Genomic DNA, 19,051 nt, shown 5'->3' with positions numbered 1-19,051 from the left:
TTGGTTTTGGGTTTTTTTTGTTGGTGTTTTTTTTTTTTTTAAAGCAAATATTGTATTAACTCAAGGGGACATCTTCAGGTTATGTATTGAATACTTGCTAATGGTATGACTAGCTCCAGATTCCCTGTACTTGAAATGACTGCCAGGATGGGAGATGTTGCCTGGGAGGTTCAGGGACTCCTTGGCACTATTTGGAGGAAGCTTTATCTTACTGTTGTTGGGATACTTTTCACGGTGGTTGGGAGCAAATGCTGAGGGGCAGCTCCACCCCCTTTTCCATCCCCTCATGGATGGGCATGTTAGGCACCTAGAATTTCAATCCTATTCCAGGGCACTTCCTTGCCTCTACTGTGTATTGTGCATCAGCTACTGCTTTGCCATATCCCACACTAATGCGTTCGGTCCTGGTGTGACCAGGAAGCACTCCTGGTCATCATGCGGAGCTGTACGATGTTTAAACGGAGAAGTGTGTCTTTTGAACAGCCTGATCCAGAGAGTGTGGCTGAAAACTGTGCTGGTGCCATACCTCCTGATGATTTTTCTCCTCTCAAGCAGGTAGAAGTGCCTGAAAAGACAAAGAGTCTTGGAACCAAACATGCAGGCGACAGTATTTCTGACACTGTCTCTTACGTAAGTTGAAAACACACTTATTAACATTCCTCTTGGCAGTTTGGGTGTCAGCTGTGAACTCCATTCTGTGGCATGTGTCTGACTGTCCATATAGTTGCACATGCAACACAGCTTACATAGGTAACATTAGCTGCAGTGAAGATAGTGCTGAGCTCTCCTCCTGACCTTAGTTGTTGGAGGTTCTTGTCTTTCAGACTTTTGAAACTGAAATGGTTTACGTGGCCTTCTGTTTAAACAGCCTTTCTCTTTGTTTGAGGAAGGCTGGCCCAAAGTATGCTACTGAGCATGTGTATCGCCCTGAAAAGTATTCTCAGGGCTGTTCCATTTTATCAGACAGGAGTATTACTTCAAGCTGAATTGGCAGAAATCAAGCTGGTCCTGGGGTAAAAATCCCAAAGCTCAAGTTGCTCTGCTGGGGACATGCAGTTTGTAACATTTCTCCTATGTCTCTTTCTCTCTCTGCTAATTCATTTGGGTAAGCTGAATTAATCTGCATTGCATGAGGAGGCATGTCCCTGGCTTTGAGCTGGGAGAATGCCTACTGCAAATAGCATATCTGAGCATACCTTTCCTACCTCCAGCTCCCTTGTGAGGCAGAGCTGGGAACTGGTAGCCCCAGACAGCCAGTACTGGTTTCTCCCTTTTGGCAGTGAGTAGCATGTCTGGAAGAGGCAGGCTGAATGTACCTTAGCCAGAGCTAAGCTGGGGTTCCTCCTTGCCAGACCGTGTGGTAGTGAGGTAGAGGGGAGGGTTTGTTCCTGATGACTCAATTCCCTGTGTTTTTGCAGGAGTCTAACCAGCAAGCCGAGGTCCAAGAAGCTGAACTTCCCACACCCGATGTGTTTGTTGAGAAGCTCCCACCCAGCGGGAAGATCACCAAGACCGAGTCCCTCATTATCCCGTCCACCAGGTAGAGTGGTGACACAGGATTGCACCTGCTCGGGAAGTCATGGACAGCTTGCTAGCATTTGTTCAAGATGGCATTAAGCCACTGACTGCAAGGAGACCCTCCTTGTGTTCAGGCACTTAGTGATGGGTCTTGAGCACTTGATAAAGGAATGCTCAGAACCCTGAAGGGCAACATTGCTCTGAGGTTACTCCTGTCTCCTGTGTTGTACCTTCTCCCTGTCCAAGGAAGTTTTTATAAAACTCTGGAGCTCCTTACTCAAAGGTACTGTTGCTCAGTCAACATCTGATGCAGATTTTGGCCTTAAAAGTGGTTGCCAAGTCTAATTTGTGTCCTGTTAAACCTTCCCAAATAGGGTAGTGAATGTGGGCTTCAGCAACCCCAACATATAGTTTTTCCAGTCATTTGCAAGCAAATAGATGCTCTTTTGAAGAGGTGTTTCTGTGCTGCTTTTGGGTGTGTGACTGCAGTTTGCCTGGCTGGATCGTATTATGCTGGTGGTGTTGTAGGTCTTAGCATGGGCTGTGGAAGTCTGCCTGGGACTCCTGGGAACGTGCTTTGTAGCTGAACCATGTGCTCTGCACTACCAGAAGGAGAATTAGCAGGCCTCAAGCTAGCTCAGATCTACATGCACGATTCCTCATTGCTTCCACTCACATTGTTGAGGTTGCCAGACTGGGTGATCTGGGATTTGGGGGATGTATCTCACTCAGGTATGAGCTAGCTCTGGAATGCAAGCACATGTCTCTAGCAGGTCTGAAGGGAAGCAGACGGGACGTCGGGGAAGGAGCACATCTCTGAAGGAGAGGCAGCCAGTGAGGCCGCAGAATGAGAGAGCGAACAGTCTGGACAATGAACGCTCTCCAGACACCCGGCACCACTTACAGGTGTGAAAATATTGCTGTCTCTCCAGCCACTCATAGTTTTTCCTCTTCTCCAACTGTCTCCTGTGGTCCCTTTCCTTCTGGTCCAAGTGCCATCCCTGCTGGAAAGGAACTGGGCCCTGTGGCTTTAGGAAGGAGGGAATTTATGTCTTGGCTGATACTCTTATCTTCCATCCAGTCTGTTGGCTTTTGCCAGATTGTTGCTTTGTCAGCCCGCCATAAACTGAAAACACTGGAACAGATTGTTATAATGAGAAATGAATAGGGACGTGGTGAGGAATTACTCCTTTGAAATAAGGCAAATTACTAGGGATTGCAAAGGGGACTGACTTGTGCAGGGCATATGCACCATGCTTTTGTTAGCTGCGGGACTCCCTCCTTGTGGGATTCCTTCCTTTAAGGAGGTTGTTCCTGGCTTCTATGAATCCAAAATTCCTTGGGCTTCTGTTAGTTGGTATAAAGTGATTTAAGTAAAAGCACATGGCAGAAGGAGTAATGGCCAACAAAACCAAGGTGGCTAATAGAGGAGACTGCAGAATACTACAATATTGAAGAAGCTGATAAGTGTCAGTCTCAGCAGCCAGTGCGGCTGCTAGCATGCCTTTGGTGATGGGGTGACCAAGCACTGGCCAGCCATGCACAGCCACCTCTCATGCACTGCAAGAGCTGGAGGCTTGATGATTAGAGCTGACATCTCCTACTGTTCTCTTCTCTGTGTCTTTATTTCCAGATCCCCAGGAAAACCGTGTATGACCAACTAAATCACATCCTAGTTTCCGATGACCAGCTGCCGGAAAACATTATTCTTGTCAATACTTCTGACTGGCAAGGCCAGGTAAAGGCAGGAGATGTTACCTGAAGCACAGTTGTTCTTCACTGTTCCTCCTCAGGAATGGAGAGGCCTTGAGCTGTACCACTAACCAAGTAGGTTCTGCTGCTTGGTTGGAAAAGCAGTGGTAGTGCGTGGGGGCTGGCAACATACTGAGTGTTCAGTGCCTACAGATTGGATCTCATTTGACCAGCAGATGCTGTGGATCTTGTAAAGCTTTGCCACCTGAGTCTTTCTACAGAGATTTTTTTTCTCTTCTATAAAATGCCATGCTTTCTGGTTAGCAGCACACTGGGAATGGCTAGACCCTTGTACTCAAGAGCCTACTACTCAACTGTGGTAGACTGGGACAAAGGAAGCAGGGAGGAATGACCTGTGGTTTAGGCTGAGATTTCTAGGCACAGATGGTGAACACAGGAGAAAATATTCCAGGTCAGTTCTGTTGTCTTGCACATACGCTTGTGATTCCTGACTGCAGTTATGTCACCCCATATTTTCTGAGTGAGTGATAGCTGTGTTAAAGAGAATCCTGAGCAGTGCTTTCTTATGCTGGGAACATGGAGTGGTTTGTTATGGGTTTGGAACAAATTTTGCTCCTTTTGGAACCTTAGTCTGAAAAAGCAATAAAATATATATGGAAGAGGACCAATAAACATGTGCTTGGGTGACTGTTGGCCTGTAGAAACTGTGCCAGGCTCGTGGAGTTACATTGTCTGATTTGGCTTTCTGCTTCTGGAAGAACTAGGGTCTCAATATCCAAGAGAGCAAAAACAGCAGCTGAGCTACTGGTTCCAGTTTCTCTATACTTGGAAGATAGAGAAATGCCTTCTAGAGATGGACAGAAGGCATTGTGGATCATCTTCCAGTAGTTTTAGCAGCTTGTGCCTGAAGTATCAGAGGACATGAAGATAGCATTGGCTGAGACGTATAGACTAGTGGTGCAGAATTTGAAAGTGTGAAATAATTGCTGAGTGTCATCAATATTATGTCCAAGGTGTGTGTTAACTTGTTTCCCATTAGCTGCATGCAGGGGAAACAGTCCCTTATGAGGAACATGTGTGTTGGTAACACCCTTCCCTTTTTTTAGTGCTTGAGGGTGGGCAGAACATTGCATTTGTTTAAGTCCTTTTGAAATCAGAGAGAGATGCAACTGCAGGTCCAGAAGCAGGCGAGCAGACAGCATCTGCTCTTACCCAGTGCTGTCTGCTAGGCTAATGGCCTTCTGCTGCTGCCCTGCTCTCTGCAGCCATAAAAACTCTGCTGTTCCAGAGTTGTCGTTGCCAAGTTTTGGATATAATGTTGGTGTTTGTCAAGAAGGTGCAATGTTTCCATTTTTCTAGAGGAAGAGGTTTCCTTTGGTTGATGCACAAGGATGAAGTATTTGGGAAATGGCTGTGTCACTTAAAAATTGGACATGGGGAGGGTGCCCGCGCTTGGGTGTGAGAATACCTAGGAGGCTGGGGCAGGCAGACTTTCTTTTTGTGACAAACTGTACCAAAAAAGGGACTATAAAATGTTCTGTTCTCTCCTCAGTACCTATCAGATGTCTTGCAAAAGCATACCTTGCCAGTGGTCTGCACATGCTCCTCAGCTGATATTCAGGCAGCTTTCAGCACTATTGTCTCCAGGATACAGAGATAGTAAGTTCTCACCTTGCTTGTGTTGTTTGTTGAGTCTCAGGTCTAAAAGCTCCTCAGCTCCTGTGCCCCAGTGCCCATGGAGTTTTCCATCCAATAGCTGAGAAATACTTCTCTCTTCCAATACTTCTCCCCTATCTACTCTCCTGAAGTCAAAGTTGTGTGGCTCCTCAGCTCTCGCCAGCCCTGCAAAGTTGTTGCTTTTCTGCCATCTCTGTGGAGATACAAGTCTCCTTTCATTGACACCAGTGATTTTAAAAGATTGTGCTTTGGAGGCTGCCTCATAGGTCAGATCTAGTAACCAGTAAAGCATGCAAAGCTGATAGGTAGGTTTTTAAATAGCTCTTGCTCCCCCCTTCAAGTAATTCCCAGATTAATTCCTCAATACCTCAAGGCATTCCCTAGGTACCTACTGAGGGCTGTGCGTACCCGAGTATGTTCTCTGACACAGCAGTTAGTTGCAATAGATACATCCTAACCTACATAGTTGAGTCAAGGCCTTTAGATTATCAAAATGTGTGAAAGAAGTAGCAAGGAGACCAATTAAAATGCAACATTGTTCAGTACTTTCTTATTAATAATGTTTTAAGCTGCTGATAATCATTGTGATATTGCCTTGTGTAAAGAACGAGCTCTCTTCTGCTGTGGTTGTTATTAACAATTTTTTTTTTTTTAACTTGTTCTGAAATAGCTGGTTGGAAGCACGATTATGAATATGTTTCCTCTTTTTCTGTCTAGCTGTAACTGCAATTCGCAGCCTCCAAACCCAATTAAAATTGCAGTGGCCGGAGCCCAGAATTACCTCAGTGCTGTATTGAGGCTCTTTGTAGAGCAGCTGTCTCACAAAACCCCAGACTGGCTCGGCTACATGAGATTTTTGATCATCCCTCTAGGTAAATAAGGAACAATTTTTCTTCATAGAAAGATGAACGTGTTAAATGCGACGTGTTCCCTCAGGAGAAGGCCTCCTGAAAGCTTTGGCTAGGTATATGGCTGTTAAATGAGGCAAACATCGTCCTGTCATAGTATTGTGTAATGCTTGTGTTGCTACTTATGCATGAGTGAGCTTCATCTTTCTAGTCTTGATGCCAAAGTCTGCTTGTAAACCTTTTGTTTGAAGCAAAGGATTGAGTACTTCCTCCCCATACAGGAAGGCTCTTATATGTCTTTTTATGATGGTACAATAAATGCATAGAATAATGTTCTGGAAGCCCTTTCCCTGACTGAAATCTTAAATTCATTGGGCACCATGTTTCCCAAAGCAATAACTGTTCTGGCCTCCCTGAGGCTGACACAGAAAATGTTTATGGAGGAGGGGGGGTTGAAAATTTTTTAAAGGCTCTGAAACTGCTGAGAGTTTAAATTATTCAAATTACATGTATGCTTTGACCTTTCCTTTATGTGCTGTTCTGCTCAGGTTTTTACCTCGGTTTTCCAGCACCTTAGCTCTGCCCTTCCAGCAGCTCAATAAGCCCGCCTGGCTGGAAAGTTACCCAGCGTGGTTTGCTTATGTGGCGGGAAGTTGAGTGGACTGAAAATAACATTAGGGGTCTTGTCAGAAATGTGAGGAATGTTGTAGCAGCAAGGCCTGGGAAGTCAGGCAGTCACAGATGCATGTGGGCAGGGGCATCTGGGCAATGTTGGTGTTGTAAGGGTGTGATGCCAGAAGCTGGTCTAGTCCGAGGCTTGGCGCGTGTGGACGGGGCACTTAGGTGATGTAGGCAATGGAAAACTTGAAAAGCATTTTTTCTTGGTATTTTCTGATCTAGGTTTGGGACCATCTAATGGCAGTTGCTGTAGGAGTCAGAAGCTGCTGCCCAGCACCATGAACAGTGGGGTTAGGCTGTCAATTCAGTGGTGGGATTTGCAGAAGTCAAATGAGAAAGGCAGAGGAAGAGAGCTGGATCCTTCTGTAAGGAAGGCATTTAGTTTCCGAAGTGGTTGGCAGGAAGAGGACACAGAGACCTTTAGGGGGTAAAAACAAAAAAATTGTTTCTGGAAGGTTAAATGTGCTTTGAATGTAAGTTTGTGTGACTGAGGACTTTGGTCCTTACATGCTGACTGTCTCCTGGCCTCAGAAGAAGAGTTTTCTGTCCTGCAGTCTTTAATGATCTGAAAATATTCTCTCTCTGAAAGTGAAACAAAAGATTTAGCTAGTGTGTTTTAGGGTTGGTTTTTAATCTTAGAACTTTCTTTGGTAATTAAAAAAACCCAAGGAACTTTGATAATGGAACTGTTTCAGAACTATGAATGCTTTTTAAATGTATTTTAAATATAGAAATTTCTTTAACAGGGCCTTTCCCATAGAAGTCTGCAGTATTTGCTGATCAGATCAAGTGCTTATTTCTGGCCAGCTTTCTGGCAGTTCATTAAAGTGATTGAGGAGCAACCTCTTTTTTCTGACAATCAGAAAAGCACCAAAGACAAAATGGTGACCATGCCATAAATGTCTTAAAGAAAAAGACTTTCTGCTGTTAGCTGCACCTTCAAAGTAGGAATAGTGGAGTTTTTTTCTAAGATGGTTTTACCTTCTTAGTCCACAACTACACACTGCAATGACGGAAGAGTCAACCTACAGTGGTTTGTTAACAATGAGAAAAGTTTAGTGTCTGTAAGCATCCGTTCTCGGAGATTCAGTCCTACTTCATGCTTCTCTTTCTATGGCTGAAAGACTCCTTTGTCCAAACAAGTGTATAAACAACCGAAATGGGGCAAATAAAATGGAAGAAAATGTTGGGGGTTATTTTGGCTGTTTGGGGGCTTTTAGCGTTTTATTTAGCTCCCATGGATAGAACTTCTTGGAAGACCTTGTGTTTAGTACTTGTTTCCAACTGCATCTGTCATGTGCGATTTGTTTTCCCAGCATGTGGGAAAGCTTCTCCAGTGCATGGTGCAGAGCTGTTCCATGTGCACTCTTTAAAACTCCACTGCAAAAGAAATGATGGGTCTGAAAGTAGCCATGATCAGGAAGGTCCAGGAAAGAACTTAGGCCCCTATTTCTAATGACACTGTGGGGAGCTCGGAGAGACCTTCTGCTTGAACCTTTCCTGGAAGTCTGGAAATTAGCACTGGTTTGGAGGACTGAGAAAAGACAGTGGGGGGGGTTTTTTCCACCATGAGCTTTACTGGAGGATGCCGAGTATAGTTAAGCAACTGGGGCCTTCTTGGAAGGAGTTGTCAGGTTACCAATTACCAGCTGATGACTCAACTGTTGCAAGGTCTGGAAGTGTGGCTTGATGTAAGAAGTTGGTATGCAGGAAGGATAAAAATAAGCTGATTAGGAGGAACTCTGAGGCCACTTCATGACTGATTGTAAATGTACAGGACTCATGCTGAGCATGACTGAAATGTGGCGACTGGAAAGTGCAATTCTGGCACACCTTTTCTCCTGTGTTGAAAGACTGGAGAGGTAGTTGCAAGAGTGGGTTGTCTGGTATTGGGACACATGTGGCCTAAAATGAAGGTGGCAAATTTTTACTGCCTCCCAGGGCAGAGTTAGTCACTTAAATGCTTTCCCTCTCCTGCTCAGTATAAGTATGAAGTCAGATCTCCATCCAGGGCTGCAAGCTTGGAGGCTGGACACACAAAACTTCTGCAAGGAGGTCTTTCCATGCTCACAGAGGAGCTATAAGGCTTAGCTAGAGCAAGTGGGTACCTGATGCGTATGCCAACATTCACTGGGGACTGTAATCCTTGGACTCTAAATTCTGTCTTCAATTACAGCCTATTTATTGAACTTGTAGCCCTTCTCCACAGATTAAACAAGCCTCCCTGGGTTATTTTTCCTGGTTGGGGACAATTGTCTCTTCTCAGTATTGCAAAACAGCCGTGGTGTGCAAATGATATTTGGAGGAAGGGGTCCGACTCTTCTTGGCAGAGGTAACCTGGCCACAAAGCGCACAGTGCTGCCTGTGGGCAGGAAGGGCTGCTGGGAAAGCTGGTTGCAAAACTGAGAGACTGAGATGGAGAGCTGTAGGGCCTCTGTGTCTTCCAAATCATTTATTTCCTCAGCAGTTTCCCAGTCCTGTTTTCTTTGGCCTCTTTAAATTTAATTTGGCGGGGGGGAAAGAGGGAGGTGTCACTGAAAGATATCAGTGGTGTTGAAGCAGTCTCTCTGCTGGGAAGTCTATTTGCATGCTGTTGTAGAGATAAGCTGGACTAAATTACTTGGTTATAATTGAAGAAGTTTATTTCTGGGGTGTCTAGTGTAGTTCTGATTTTGGCATTTAATTCCTTACAGGTGAAAAACACACTTGTGTTCAGTGCTGGGAAGAACAACTGTCATGTTTTCCTTTCTTTCTTAGGCTCTCATCCAGTGGCCAAGTATCTGGGGTCTGTAGATTATAGATACAACAACTTCTTCCAAGATCTAGCCTGGAGGGATCTGTTCAACAAACTTGAAGCACAGACCACGGGTAAGACCATGTGTCTGTGTCTGGTCTGTGTGGGATGAAAGGCTTGAATGAATAATTTTAGCAAAGGTCAAGTAAATAAAAGAGGAAGCAGACAAAAGTTTTTGTTCCTCTTTTCTCCTCACTCCACCACATTCCCTTTTCAGATGCTGACCTTTGTGTGTCCTCCACGTGGTGGTTTGCAAACAGTTGTTGGCTCCCAGAGGCACTAGCTGCCTCTGAGTCATGCTGTTTTTACCTAGCTCTCAGTTTTGTTCTTTGATGTGGAGGTCTCGCTACCAAGTTTAGTACATTGCTTTCTTTGGCCCTTCAGAAGCTGTCCAGCCTAAAAAATTTGGAAAACTGGAAACTCTGGGAAGATCAACTTCTGTTAGTTTTGCGTGAAAACGACCTTGACATTTCTGAAGTCTGCTGGCAGGATCTTTCTCATTAAAAAGGAATTTTGTTCTTCACCAGTGTTGTAACATGTGGGAGCTGCCCTAGGTTAGGTCTAGAAGTTCCCTATTTGAGTCTGTTCTAGGCCAGGATAAAGCCTTACTGTGTGTTAAAGTACTAATTTGCTTAAAATATTAATGCTTGCAGTTTTTTCATCCGTTCCTTCAAGAACGGAAAGAAACAGGAGAAAGGAGGACTTGCATCTGACATTCAGGGCTACGCGAAGGTTTGAGACTTGACTGAGGAGTGATGCTCTCATGGCAGCATATTCTGTACAGAAATTTCACTAGAAAGAAAAAGCCTTGGAGTTTTTGGAGCGCCATGAGGGTGGAGAGGTTACAGTGTGGTTCTCCTGTTGGAATTGCAGAGTGCCTGAGGCTCCCAAGATGCTCCTGGAAGTCCTTTAGCCATGAGAGGAGGAGAGACCGACCTCTTCACAGGTGATTGTTCAGAGCCTTTTCCAGCAGATGGGAACCTGGCTGGACAAGGCCCTGGGCAGCCTGTTCTGAAGGTGAAGTTAGCCCTGCCTGGAGCAAGAGGCTGGACTAGAGATCTCCTAGTGTGGCACCCAACCTACACTTTTCCTTGATTCTAAGCTTGTGGAAGAACAGATGACTGGAACTGGTTTCTTTTAATTCCTTGCTGCACTTGAAATGCAGACAAATGTCAATACAGACTTGATTTTTGTGTCTGGGTTAGGAATACTTCATAAGCTATAGAAATCCAGCTCGAGAGCTATATCTGTTCTTTAGTTGGTTGTATGCTGCAGCCCTTAGTTATTTGCCTGCATGCTATGAGGAAAATGCAACCTCATTTTTGTGCAGTCCAGACTTTGCAGATTCTCCATTTTCATCTGTGCAGTGAGAAGAATGGCCTAAGAAGATCTGGCAAAGACTCATAGCTCTTCACAGTTCACTGTTCAGATAGAAAGAGTCTGGGTTAAAATGCCCATCAAGGTATGGAAGTGCCTGGTGAAGGTCACTTATGTTCCCTTAATCTCACAGTTGAGGCTCTTTGCTTGAAAGCAAAGAAATATGGAAGACATTTAGGAAATGTCTTCCTGTCAACTTGGATCAAACACAATCTCATAGATCTGAAGCATATTTGCTGCTACACATGTGATCTTTGTGCTCTTCCTACCCTTGTGTGGCTCTCGGTCTTTTCAGTTAACTCAGCAAGGCCATGAGTTCATTAGGAAATCAAGTAGCTCAAATGCTGGTGTGAGCAGAGCAGCTTGCCAAGGCCCTGGGAGAGATTGCTAGGCACTTTCTTCGGCAGATACCATCAGTCAAGGTGTAAAAAAGTCTAAAGCTGACTCTGGGCAGGTACACATTTTCAAAGAAAAGCATTTTAACAAATGTAAAATAACCATAATACTTAAGTCAATAATGCTGTGTACAGATGTCTGTGTATCTAGTGTGCCTTCCTAATGTTTTTACCTTGGTGCTCTTGTAGGATGTTTGCTTTTGGTCAGGCAGCTTTACAATGCTCTGGGATAGGCTGCAGAGCTTCCTTTGGAAGATGCAGTTCAAATGCAGCTGGCTGAGTATGGTTACCATCAGCTGCTTGGCTGAGCAAATGGAGGACAGTGCTGGTGATGGTCTGAGAAGTCACTTAAATTATTTTCTCTCTTTGTTCTATTGCAGTTCCAGAAACACCTGATGTTGTCTCCAGGATAACGCAGTATATAGCAGGGGCAAACTGTGCACACCAGTTGCCCATTGCTGAAGCAATGCTGACATACAAGCAGAAAAGGTATGTCACTAATGTAATACTGACTTTCTAGAGTGCGCATCAGGTTGAAAGCAAAGTGCTTTTCTCATCTTGTGTGCCAGCAGTTTTAAAATCACTCCAAGTTGTAAACACCTTCGGAGCCTTGCAGTAGCCTGCAGCTAGTGATGTGTCCCACTTAGATAACCGTGAATCTCAACAGTGTGGTTACTTTAAGTGCAGGGATTTCTTTGAAGATCTGAGAGGTTTGGGGAAGTGGGGACTAGGCAGGGTGGGGAATGGACAGATTACATCTGTTTAGGTTCTGGAGACCTCTTACCACAGAGACCTCTCCTTTACCACGGAGACCTTAGGTGTGTAAGACTGGACTGAGGCAGTCCCCCTCAAACTATCTTCCATAAGACCTGGCCTTTTTACATTGGCGTTGAGGGAACTGAAACCCTTTCTTTTTGGAGTGTAAATAGCAGAGCTTCTCGCAGGAGAGACAAAATCCTTGTTGATTGGCAGATGCAGGCTACCAGGACTCCTACTGGGGAGGGCTGACATTCACCAGGTTTTATTTCAACTTCTCTTAAGGGATAAGCAGCCTGTAGGAGGGAGGATTGGGGTCTGAAAACAAGATTCAGAAGTATGTAAAGCCTCATGTGGCTGTGGTCCAGGAAGAAGAGTACCTGTCACTGAAAGGTAGTGATGCACTGTTTCTGAGGCACAGAGGAGAATAATAGACTCCAACTCACACCCCAATAATTCCTGAGAGCAGGACAAACACTCAGCTCATGTAATTTTTCTTGATTAGGGACTAGCACTCTCCTATGAGGCATGGATGATGTTAATTACTACCCTTCCCATGTTATATCTGATCTTTCATTTTTGGTCCATTAACATCCCTCATTGGTGCCTCCTTTGCTTAAGAACTGGGAGGGATTAAAGGTGTGGGTGGAGTCACTTTTTTTCCCTCTTTCTGGAAATGCTTATTGTATATTGCTCTTCCATTCCTGTGTCTGCTCTATGTTACTTTTGCAGAAATGATTCAGTAAAATTTAGCCCATTCCTCATGCATTCCTAGGGAAAATATTTCCAGACTGACTAGTCCATTATAAAAAGAGTACGCTCATTTTGTGTATTTGTGAAATTCTGTAATGTTAACCTGATAGAGGTGAAGTTTGGAGAGCCACACAGTACTTGAAACTCTTTGCTTCAATCTGGTTTTGGTGTGAAGACTTACATTAGTTACCACTATGGAGTTCAGACACCCTTAGTGCAGTGTGAACTCCTTCTGATGGCTGCCTTGTTATTTCTCTGCACCCTGTGGTTGCTGGGCTCTGCACTGGTCTCCACTACCTTCTTCATTCTGTTACAGGTTAATTTTTGTTATTAACACACATTTAATCATTTTGAGTTTCTTATGTGCCCAGAAAGGTCAGTTTGGTACTTTGTTGAAAAATATCTGAAATGTACTTCAGCAACACATGCACTTAGCCCTCCCAGCAGTGTGCATGGCCACTTTACCAAGCTGGTCTGATCCATTTGGATTTTAGACCCTTTGGACTTGGTGGTGCCATGCCTGAAGCTGTTGATAGGTTTAAATCAGGCTCAAGCCCTGCAGAAGGTTACTTGGAAGAGAGATAGCTGAGACTTTTAGTCAGACTCGTGGCATAGCCTGCAGTCTCTTCGTATCTCTGTTGTGTCCGCTTTAAAATAACTTCTACTTTCAGCTAAGTACCCCATGAGCAAACTGGAGAGTGAGTGAGAGGAACAAGCTCTCCCATGGAGCGATGGGCAGTTATCTCCCCATGTGGCTTTCTTTAGAAATGCAACTCTCTGTCATTTTCAGCAGCTTAGGAAGGATATTGTGAAAAACAACACAGAAATTGTTTCCTTTAGCACTATGTAAATGAATGCATCACTTTGTTGTAAGTATAATAACATATTTATCTTTTTCTTTGGTTGCTTTCTGAAAAGGAAAAAGAGCTTTCATTTTGATTTTACCATAAGGTATCGGTTCCTTTTAGGTTCCCTATCCCATCTCCCATATCTTTTCCCCCATGAATTGGTCTTTTGTGCCTTGTTTAACAGTTCCTGCAGGTCTGGGATGCACAGTTTGTGCTTTAGGTTAAATTCTGCTTGCTGCTTTGAAACTATGGCATCTGCTGGCAGAACACATTGTTGAAAATGACTGCTCTGCCTTTGGACCACACATACGGGTTCTCAGGATGTAGATTGAATGGGAATGAAGTTATTGAGAGTAGCTTTGAGCAGTAAAACATGGAGAAGGTAGGGGTTTTTCTTCCCTTCTTCCTAGCCACCAGAGGATACAGTGTAACTCTAAAAGGATCACCAATGAGCAAAGGCTTTTCAGTTCCCATCTGTTGGAACTGGAGTGCTGTAGGTGGCACTCAGTGGCTCAGGTTAGCGTTCAGCTGTGCAGCGTCCAGATCTTCTCCCAGTAATCAAAAAACTGAGGACTAGCCTCTTACTGGCAGGCTATCGCAAATGCATGGGACTTCACTGAGCTTAAGAAAGAGGAGACAGATGTATGCTAGCAGTGGATTTGTGCTCTCTGAGCTGCCTCTAAGACCCCATTGCTCTGCAGGGTCCCCTGCTTCGAATCATATGGTTACTGGACATTGTTTATTTTGTCCTCAGTTCACAAAGTTACTGCAACTCCATGTCCCTCGAGGCCAGAGGTGAATGGCTTCTCCAAGGCCAGATTTCAAGGCAGTGGTCCGTGTAGAAACAGCAGCACTACCTACAAACTCATTGCAAGACAAATCTCCCAGTATCCTAGCATTTGCTCTGTTAAACAAGCTCTAGTGTTCCGAGGAAAGCCAAGCCAGCCTTTAGGATGTAGCTGTATGTGATGAGCTGCTTTATAACTTTATTGCCAGCTGTGCCTATTTTGACTTACCTCCGCTCTCCTTCCTGTCCCCTTGTTCTGTTTGTCATGGCAAAAGGTTGGCGCATGTACTGCCTGTGATGGACTGCAATGGTGCGAAAGCTTTGTCCCATTCTTTTGGAGCATCTGCTGACCTTACCTGAAATCAAGGGGGCTGGCAATGAGGAAGGGGTTCAGGAAGGAAATGAATTGCCATTTCAGCTCCTCTGCGTTACACTGGGTGACTGACTTTGTCTGTGAGCACTGGGAGAGTTACTGGTTACTGAATTGTCAAGAAACACTGCAGTCCAGGCAACAACTGGGGAGCTAAGACCATGGCGGCTGAGGTGGGCCTCTCACTAGGAGGGGTGTATCGTCAACATTGATATCTCTCTGCATTGCTTTCTTGAATGAAACCTTGTAGTATTTGGGATTTGAGACTCAACAGACAATCATTCCCAGTGTAGCTGGATTGCTGATCAGTTCTGTGAACCTGTGCTGGTGTCACCCACTGTAATTCAGCGTCCAGCACAGCTCCTGCCATGTGGTGTCTGGATAGCCCTTGCACAAACCTGGGGAGCACCTTGACTGTTGGAAATAAAAGCATTGCTTGCTTGTCAGGGTGAGGGCTTGGTAATTTCCTACCTAGTTACACATTTACCAAAAGCTGTTCACTCTCGTGAGTTGTAGAGCACTTCCACAACTCTTGTTCCATGGACCACAAGTGCCTTGGGTTGGAGGGTTCCTGGGCAATAGGAAGCAGGGATAACGCTGGTTTCTGCCTGCTGCGTGTCTCTGAGGCTCTACAGGGCAGTGGCTAAGCAGAGTCCAGATCATTTCTCCAAGTGCTGCTTCTAAAACACACCCTGCAGCAGTTGCTGAACATGAACACACTGGTGAAGATGGACCCGGTCCCTCCTCTGGCTCAGCAGTGCCCATGTTATCTGGCTGGTTGCTGCATGAACCTCCTTGGGCAGCTGGTAGAAATGTAACAGGAGTTTACTTGTGCCCCTTTCCTGGCAGAGCAGTGCAGCAGAGGAGAGTAAAGGCTCAAGAAACGCTCGATGTCCTGTTGAGTACGTCTAGCCTGCTGTAGGAACATGAAGGCTGCTGGACAGGAGTTTCATGGGGAAGCAGAGAGACGACTCATCTGATGTGTCATGGAGACCTGGAGTTACTTTGTCCCTTTGTTTGGTTTGACCGCTGGAGACTTGGTGGAACAGGGACAGTGAGCCAGCACACAGCTACAGTTTCCCAGTGGGAAGGACAGATGCTTCGTACCAAAGATGAACCTTGGAGATCTGTTGGTAGTGCCTGGCCTGAAATGACTTAGAGGACTGCTAGTCCTTTGGTGATAAGTCCTCTCCTTCCTGTTGCCCCCCTGCAGGACTTGCCTGGAATAAAGGTAGTACCTGAGACCTTCCTGCTAGGAGATCACAGGTGTTTGGCTTCATTTGAATCTGGTTTGGGTTGCTTAAATTTTAAATGAAATCTTACTTAAAGGCTAATAACTGGCATAACTGCTCTAAGTGATTATTCAGTCCCCCTTACTGTAATATCTGAGTGCTTTGCAGCTTAGTTTGTACTTTGCCCCAGAAGGGAGATTATTCCTTCCCTTTGTCAGGTGGGTGACTCCTGGTGATGTGGTGGCTTCTCCTTTCTAAGAGTCCTAAAACATAAATCTGGCTATATGTCTTTGTTCAATCTGAATTAATTTCTTGAGCTAGGGAGGGAGCCTGCAAGTCCATTTCTGGACAGTTCACCTTTGAAGGACTTAACTGCAGGTGGATGGATTTTGCCCAAGCAAAAATAGTAATTAGACAGCTCTCTATTCCAGATAAAGATTTTCTTTCTAGCCTCTCTGCATAGGTCTGATTTTTGTTTTCCCCCAGAATTTGGGTTTTTTTGTTTTTCCCAGAATTACAGAGGTGAAGTATCAATAACACTGTTAAAAATCACAAACCAGGGTCAGGTCTGGCTTTAAATTATAGCTGAGATACCAGGGCCTTCAGAAGCCCTATGGATAAAACCAATACCTTGGACATCGCTATGGGGGTTAAAACCTCTGCAGCCTGGGAATCTGTGCAGCCTAGGTAATAAGGGGGAGCTGCCTTTCCAGGGACAGGGGATATTGTAGTTGCAGGGCTGTGGTAGGAGGAATAGAAGAGACAGTTACCAAGGTGAAAGGATTCTGGATTAATATTTGGCATCCTGAAGGATAAGAATCAAGAAAGAGCATGAAAGAGGAAGTGGAGAACAAGCATGGTCATCTCATCTTTCATCCACATGAAGAGCAACTGTTTTGATAAGCTGCATTTTCAGAGGCACATGTGCAATATCAGAGTTCCCAAGAGGACGTGTGACAGGACTAGACTAGCCGAGCTGAAATTCAGCTGGATTGCTTCAGGAACAGTCTGTACATCATTGTGAGCTGTGATAAATGGTGACTGAAGCAAATGATTTATTTCAGAATTGCCCCTGAGCTCTCCTCAGTGGGAGTCTGAGCTCCCAGGGGGAACAAGAATGAGTTTTCTGCTGGAAGCGGGCATGGTTTGATTTTTTTTGAGAGCTGGGAGCAAAGCCGTCCAGTAGCTGAGAGGTGACTAGGCGACTGTTGTGCTTCCCTCACTTGGTCAGCAGGACTCGCTTCTGCCTGCTTCTCAGCCCATGGAACTGAAGAAATGAGAGGAAAGCTGAGCCTCTGTTATGTGCTTCTCCTAACAGCTCTGTGGGTTTCTCATTTCCCTTTGCAAAGCTGGAGCTGGAAATGTCATGTTCATAGGAGACTTATTTGTTGGGGGCCCTCCAGCTGTGTTTGGAAAGCTGTGACCTTTCTGGCTTCCAACACAGAATCAGGGACTTGGTCATTTTGTCAAGTGCTTTGGGGGAAGAATGAAGGTGCAGTGCCTGGGGTTGTGAGGTAGGAAGGGAGCAAAGCCCCTGGCTTTGCCTTAGAGATGAGTTAGCAGAGCTGAGCCAAAGCACAAGGCTATTTGCAAAAGCACACTGCTTTGGACCAAGAGGGAGCTCTGGCTGAGTTGTGTTTGCTGCAGTTCTATGCCATTATTTCCATAGGGCTTAGAGGAAACCGTCTGGCCCATGCTAATCACACAGTGGCTGGCAACCTTTGTGCGTTTGGTGCATTTCTGATCTGCGCTGGAAACAGCACAGAAATACCTGCTTTCCTGAAGTATTTGTGCTGCATCCAGCAATATTCTAGATGAAGGCAATGCCGGATGTTTTTTCTCTGAATGTTGCAGTGCTCCAAGCAGTGAGGGATGCACAAAAAGAGAAACATGGGAAATCTCGGTGTTTGTCTGCTTCCTACCTGTTTCCTGTGCTTGGCTACTGAGAAACGTTGTGTGTCTTGCCTGTGCAGTCACTTCCACTGCTGAACTGTAATTCCTCCAAACATGTGGATACGCTCCTCCAGTTGTCTCCTTACCCTGTGGGTCTATCTTCTTCTCTGTCACCCTTCAAGGGGAGCAGTGGGTCTGCAGGCCCTCCCAGCCTGCCTTCCTCCTCACTCAGGTCTTCCCCCTCTTGTCTTTGTTGAGTCTCTCCCTAATTCCTGCGAGGTTTGACTGTGGCCTTCATTGCTGGCCCTTCTCCACCCGTTGGCTTCTGAATCCTGGGCAGGGCCAGAGCAGGAGGGGCTGATGCCTTCCTGCTTTCAAAATGTGTGTAGTGTTGTCTTCAGCTGTTTCTGGGACATGGTGTGCATTTTGTTGAGTTTGGTTTAGGTGTTCGCTGTTCTCGAGTTGGTGTCCTGATCTACCTGGTGTGCTCTGGTGCCTGACCTCTCTAGTGTGCCTGTCTAAGGGACTGCAAGCTCCCAGTGGCAGGGAACATTTATCTGTGTGCGTGAGCGTGTGTGTGTGTACATATTTGCTAGTGCTATACAAATAACCACGTGTCACGGCTTGTAACCCCGCGGCAGGCTAACTGCTTTAGCGATGCTGGGATATGCAAGGTATGGCACATGACTCCAAAGGTGGGACGCGTGAAGGCCATGCGTGCAGAGTGCTTCAGGTACTAGTAAGTAACGCACAGTTCTCCGTGTTGTTGTGGCACAGATCCATTTCCTTGCAGTAGGAGGTCGTGTGTCTGTAATGACTGCCATGCCATTAAAGCATGTTTCTCTGTCAAGCGTGAGGGAGGGAGGAAGAGACCTTTCCCCTGAGAGATGTGCCGAAAGCTGCGTGCTCTTCCCCACCCATGCAGATTCTTAGCGTGCTGGCAGGGGGCCTTGAGAGGAGACATTGGACTGGCGCTTGCATACTGTCCGTCCCTGCTGCATGCTTGAATGCAACATATAAAGTGAGTATTGTGCCTGGTGTGGAAGCAAGCCGTTAACAGCTCTTTTCTCTTTGCCTCTAGCCCTGACGAAGAATCTTCACAGAAGTTCATTCCCTTTGTCGGGGTGAGTGTTACCTTAGTTATGCTGCCTCAAGCCAGCTAGAATATGTCCACAAGTGTTAACCCAAACTTACCTGGTTTTTGGGGTAGAGCAGGAGTGCTGTGTGCTCTAAGGTAGAATGTCAGCATGAACATCTGATGGTTGGGTGCAACTGCCTGGTATGTAAGCAAACCTCTAAGATCCCTCAACAAACTATGGGGTGTATTTTACTGTCCTGGCAGCTGGCTCTGGGCAGCTCTGTGCTGCACGCTTGCCTGCCAGCACTGAAGCAGGCACTATAGCCTTCCTATT

At 45.5% G+C, this 19,051-nt stretch overlaps 1 protein-coding gene across 1 annotated transcript in view; it reads left to right on the top strand.

Annotated features, from left to right (window-relative positions):
* The window catches only part of PACS2 (phosphofurin acidic cluster sorting protein 2), a 50,130-nt gene that overhangs the window by 18,761 nt on the left and 12,318 nt on the right, over window positions 1-19,051 (top strand). Inside the window, exons 10-18 of the mRNA XM_010581094.1 lie at window positions 553-630; window positions 1,419-1,540; window positions 2,292-2,424; window positions 3,152-3,256; window positions 4,784-4,890; window positions 5,626-5,780; window positions 9,192-9,302; window positions 11,381-11,489; window positions 18,721-18,763. Coding sequence (XP_010579396.1) covers window positions 553-630; window positions 1,419-1,540; window positions 2,292-2,424; window positions 3,152-3,256; window positions 4,784-4,890; window positions 5,626-5,780; window positions 9,192-9,302; window positions 11,381-11,489; window positions 18,721-18,763 — 963 coding nt within the window. The remainder of the gene's footprint in view (window positions 1-552; window positions 631-1,418; window positions 1,541-2,291; window positions 2,425-3,151; window positions 3,257-4,783; window positions 4,891-5,625; window positions 5,781-9,191; window positions 9,303-11,380; window positions 11,490-18,720; window positions 18,764-19,051) is intronic.

The sequence above is a fragment of the Haliaeetus leucocephalus genome, unplaced genomic scaffold (genome assembly GCF_000737465.1).
Source record: "Haliaeetus leucocephalus isolate CR32 unplaced genomic scaffold, Haliaeetus_leucocephalus-4.0 Scaffold76, whole genome shotgun sequence".
Lineage (NCBI taxonomy): Eukaryota > Metazoa > Chordata > Aves > Accipitriformes > Accipitridae > Haliaeetus > Haliaeetus leucocephalus.
Note: the sequence above shows the minus strand (reverse complement) of the source record. Positions and strands in the feature narration are given on the sequence as shown.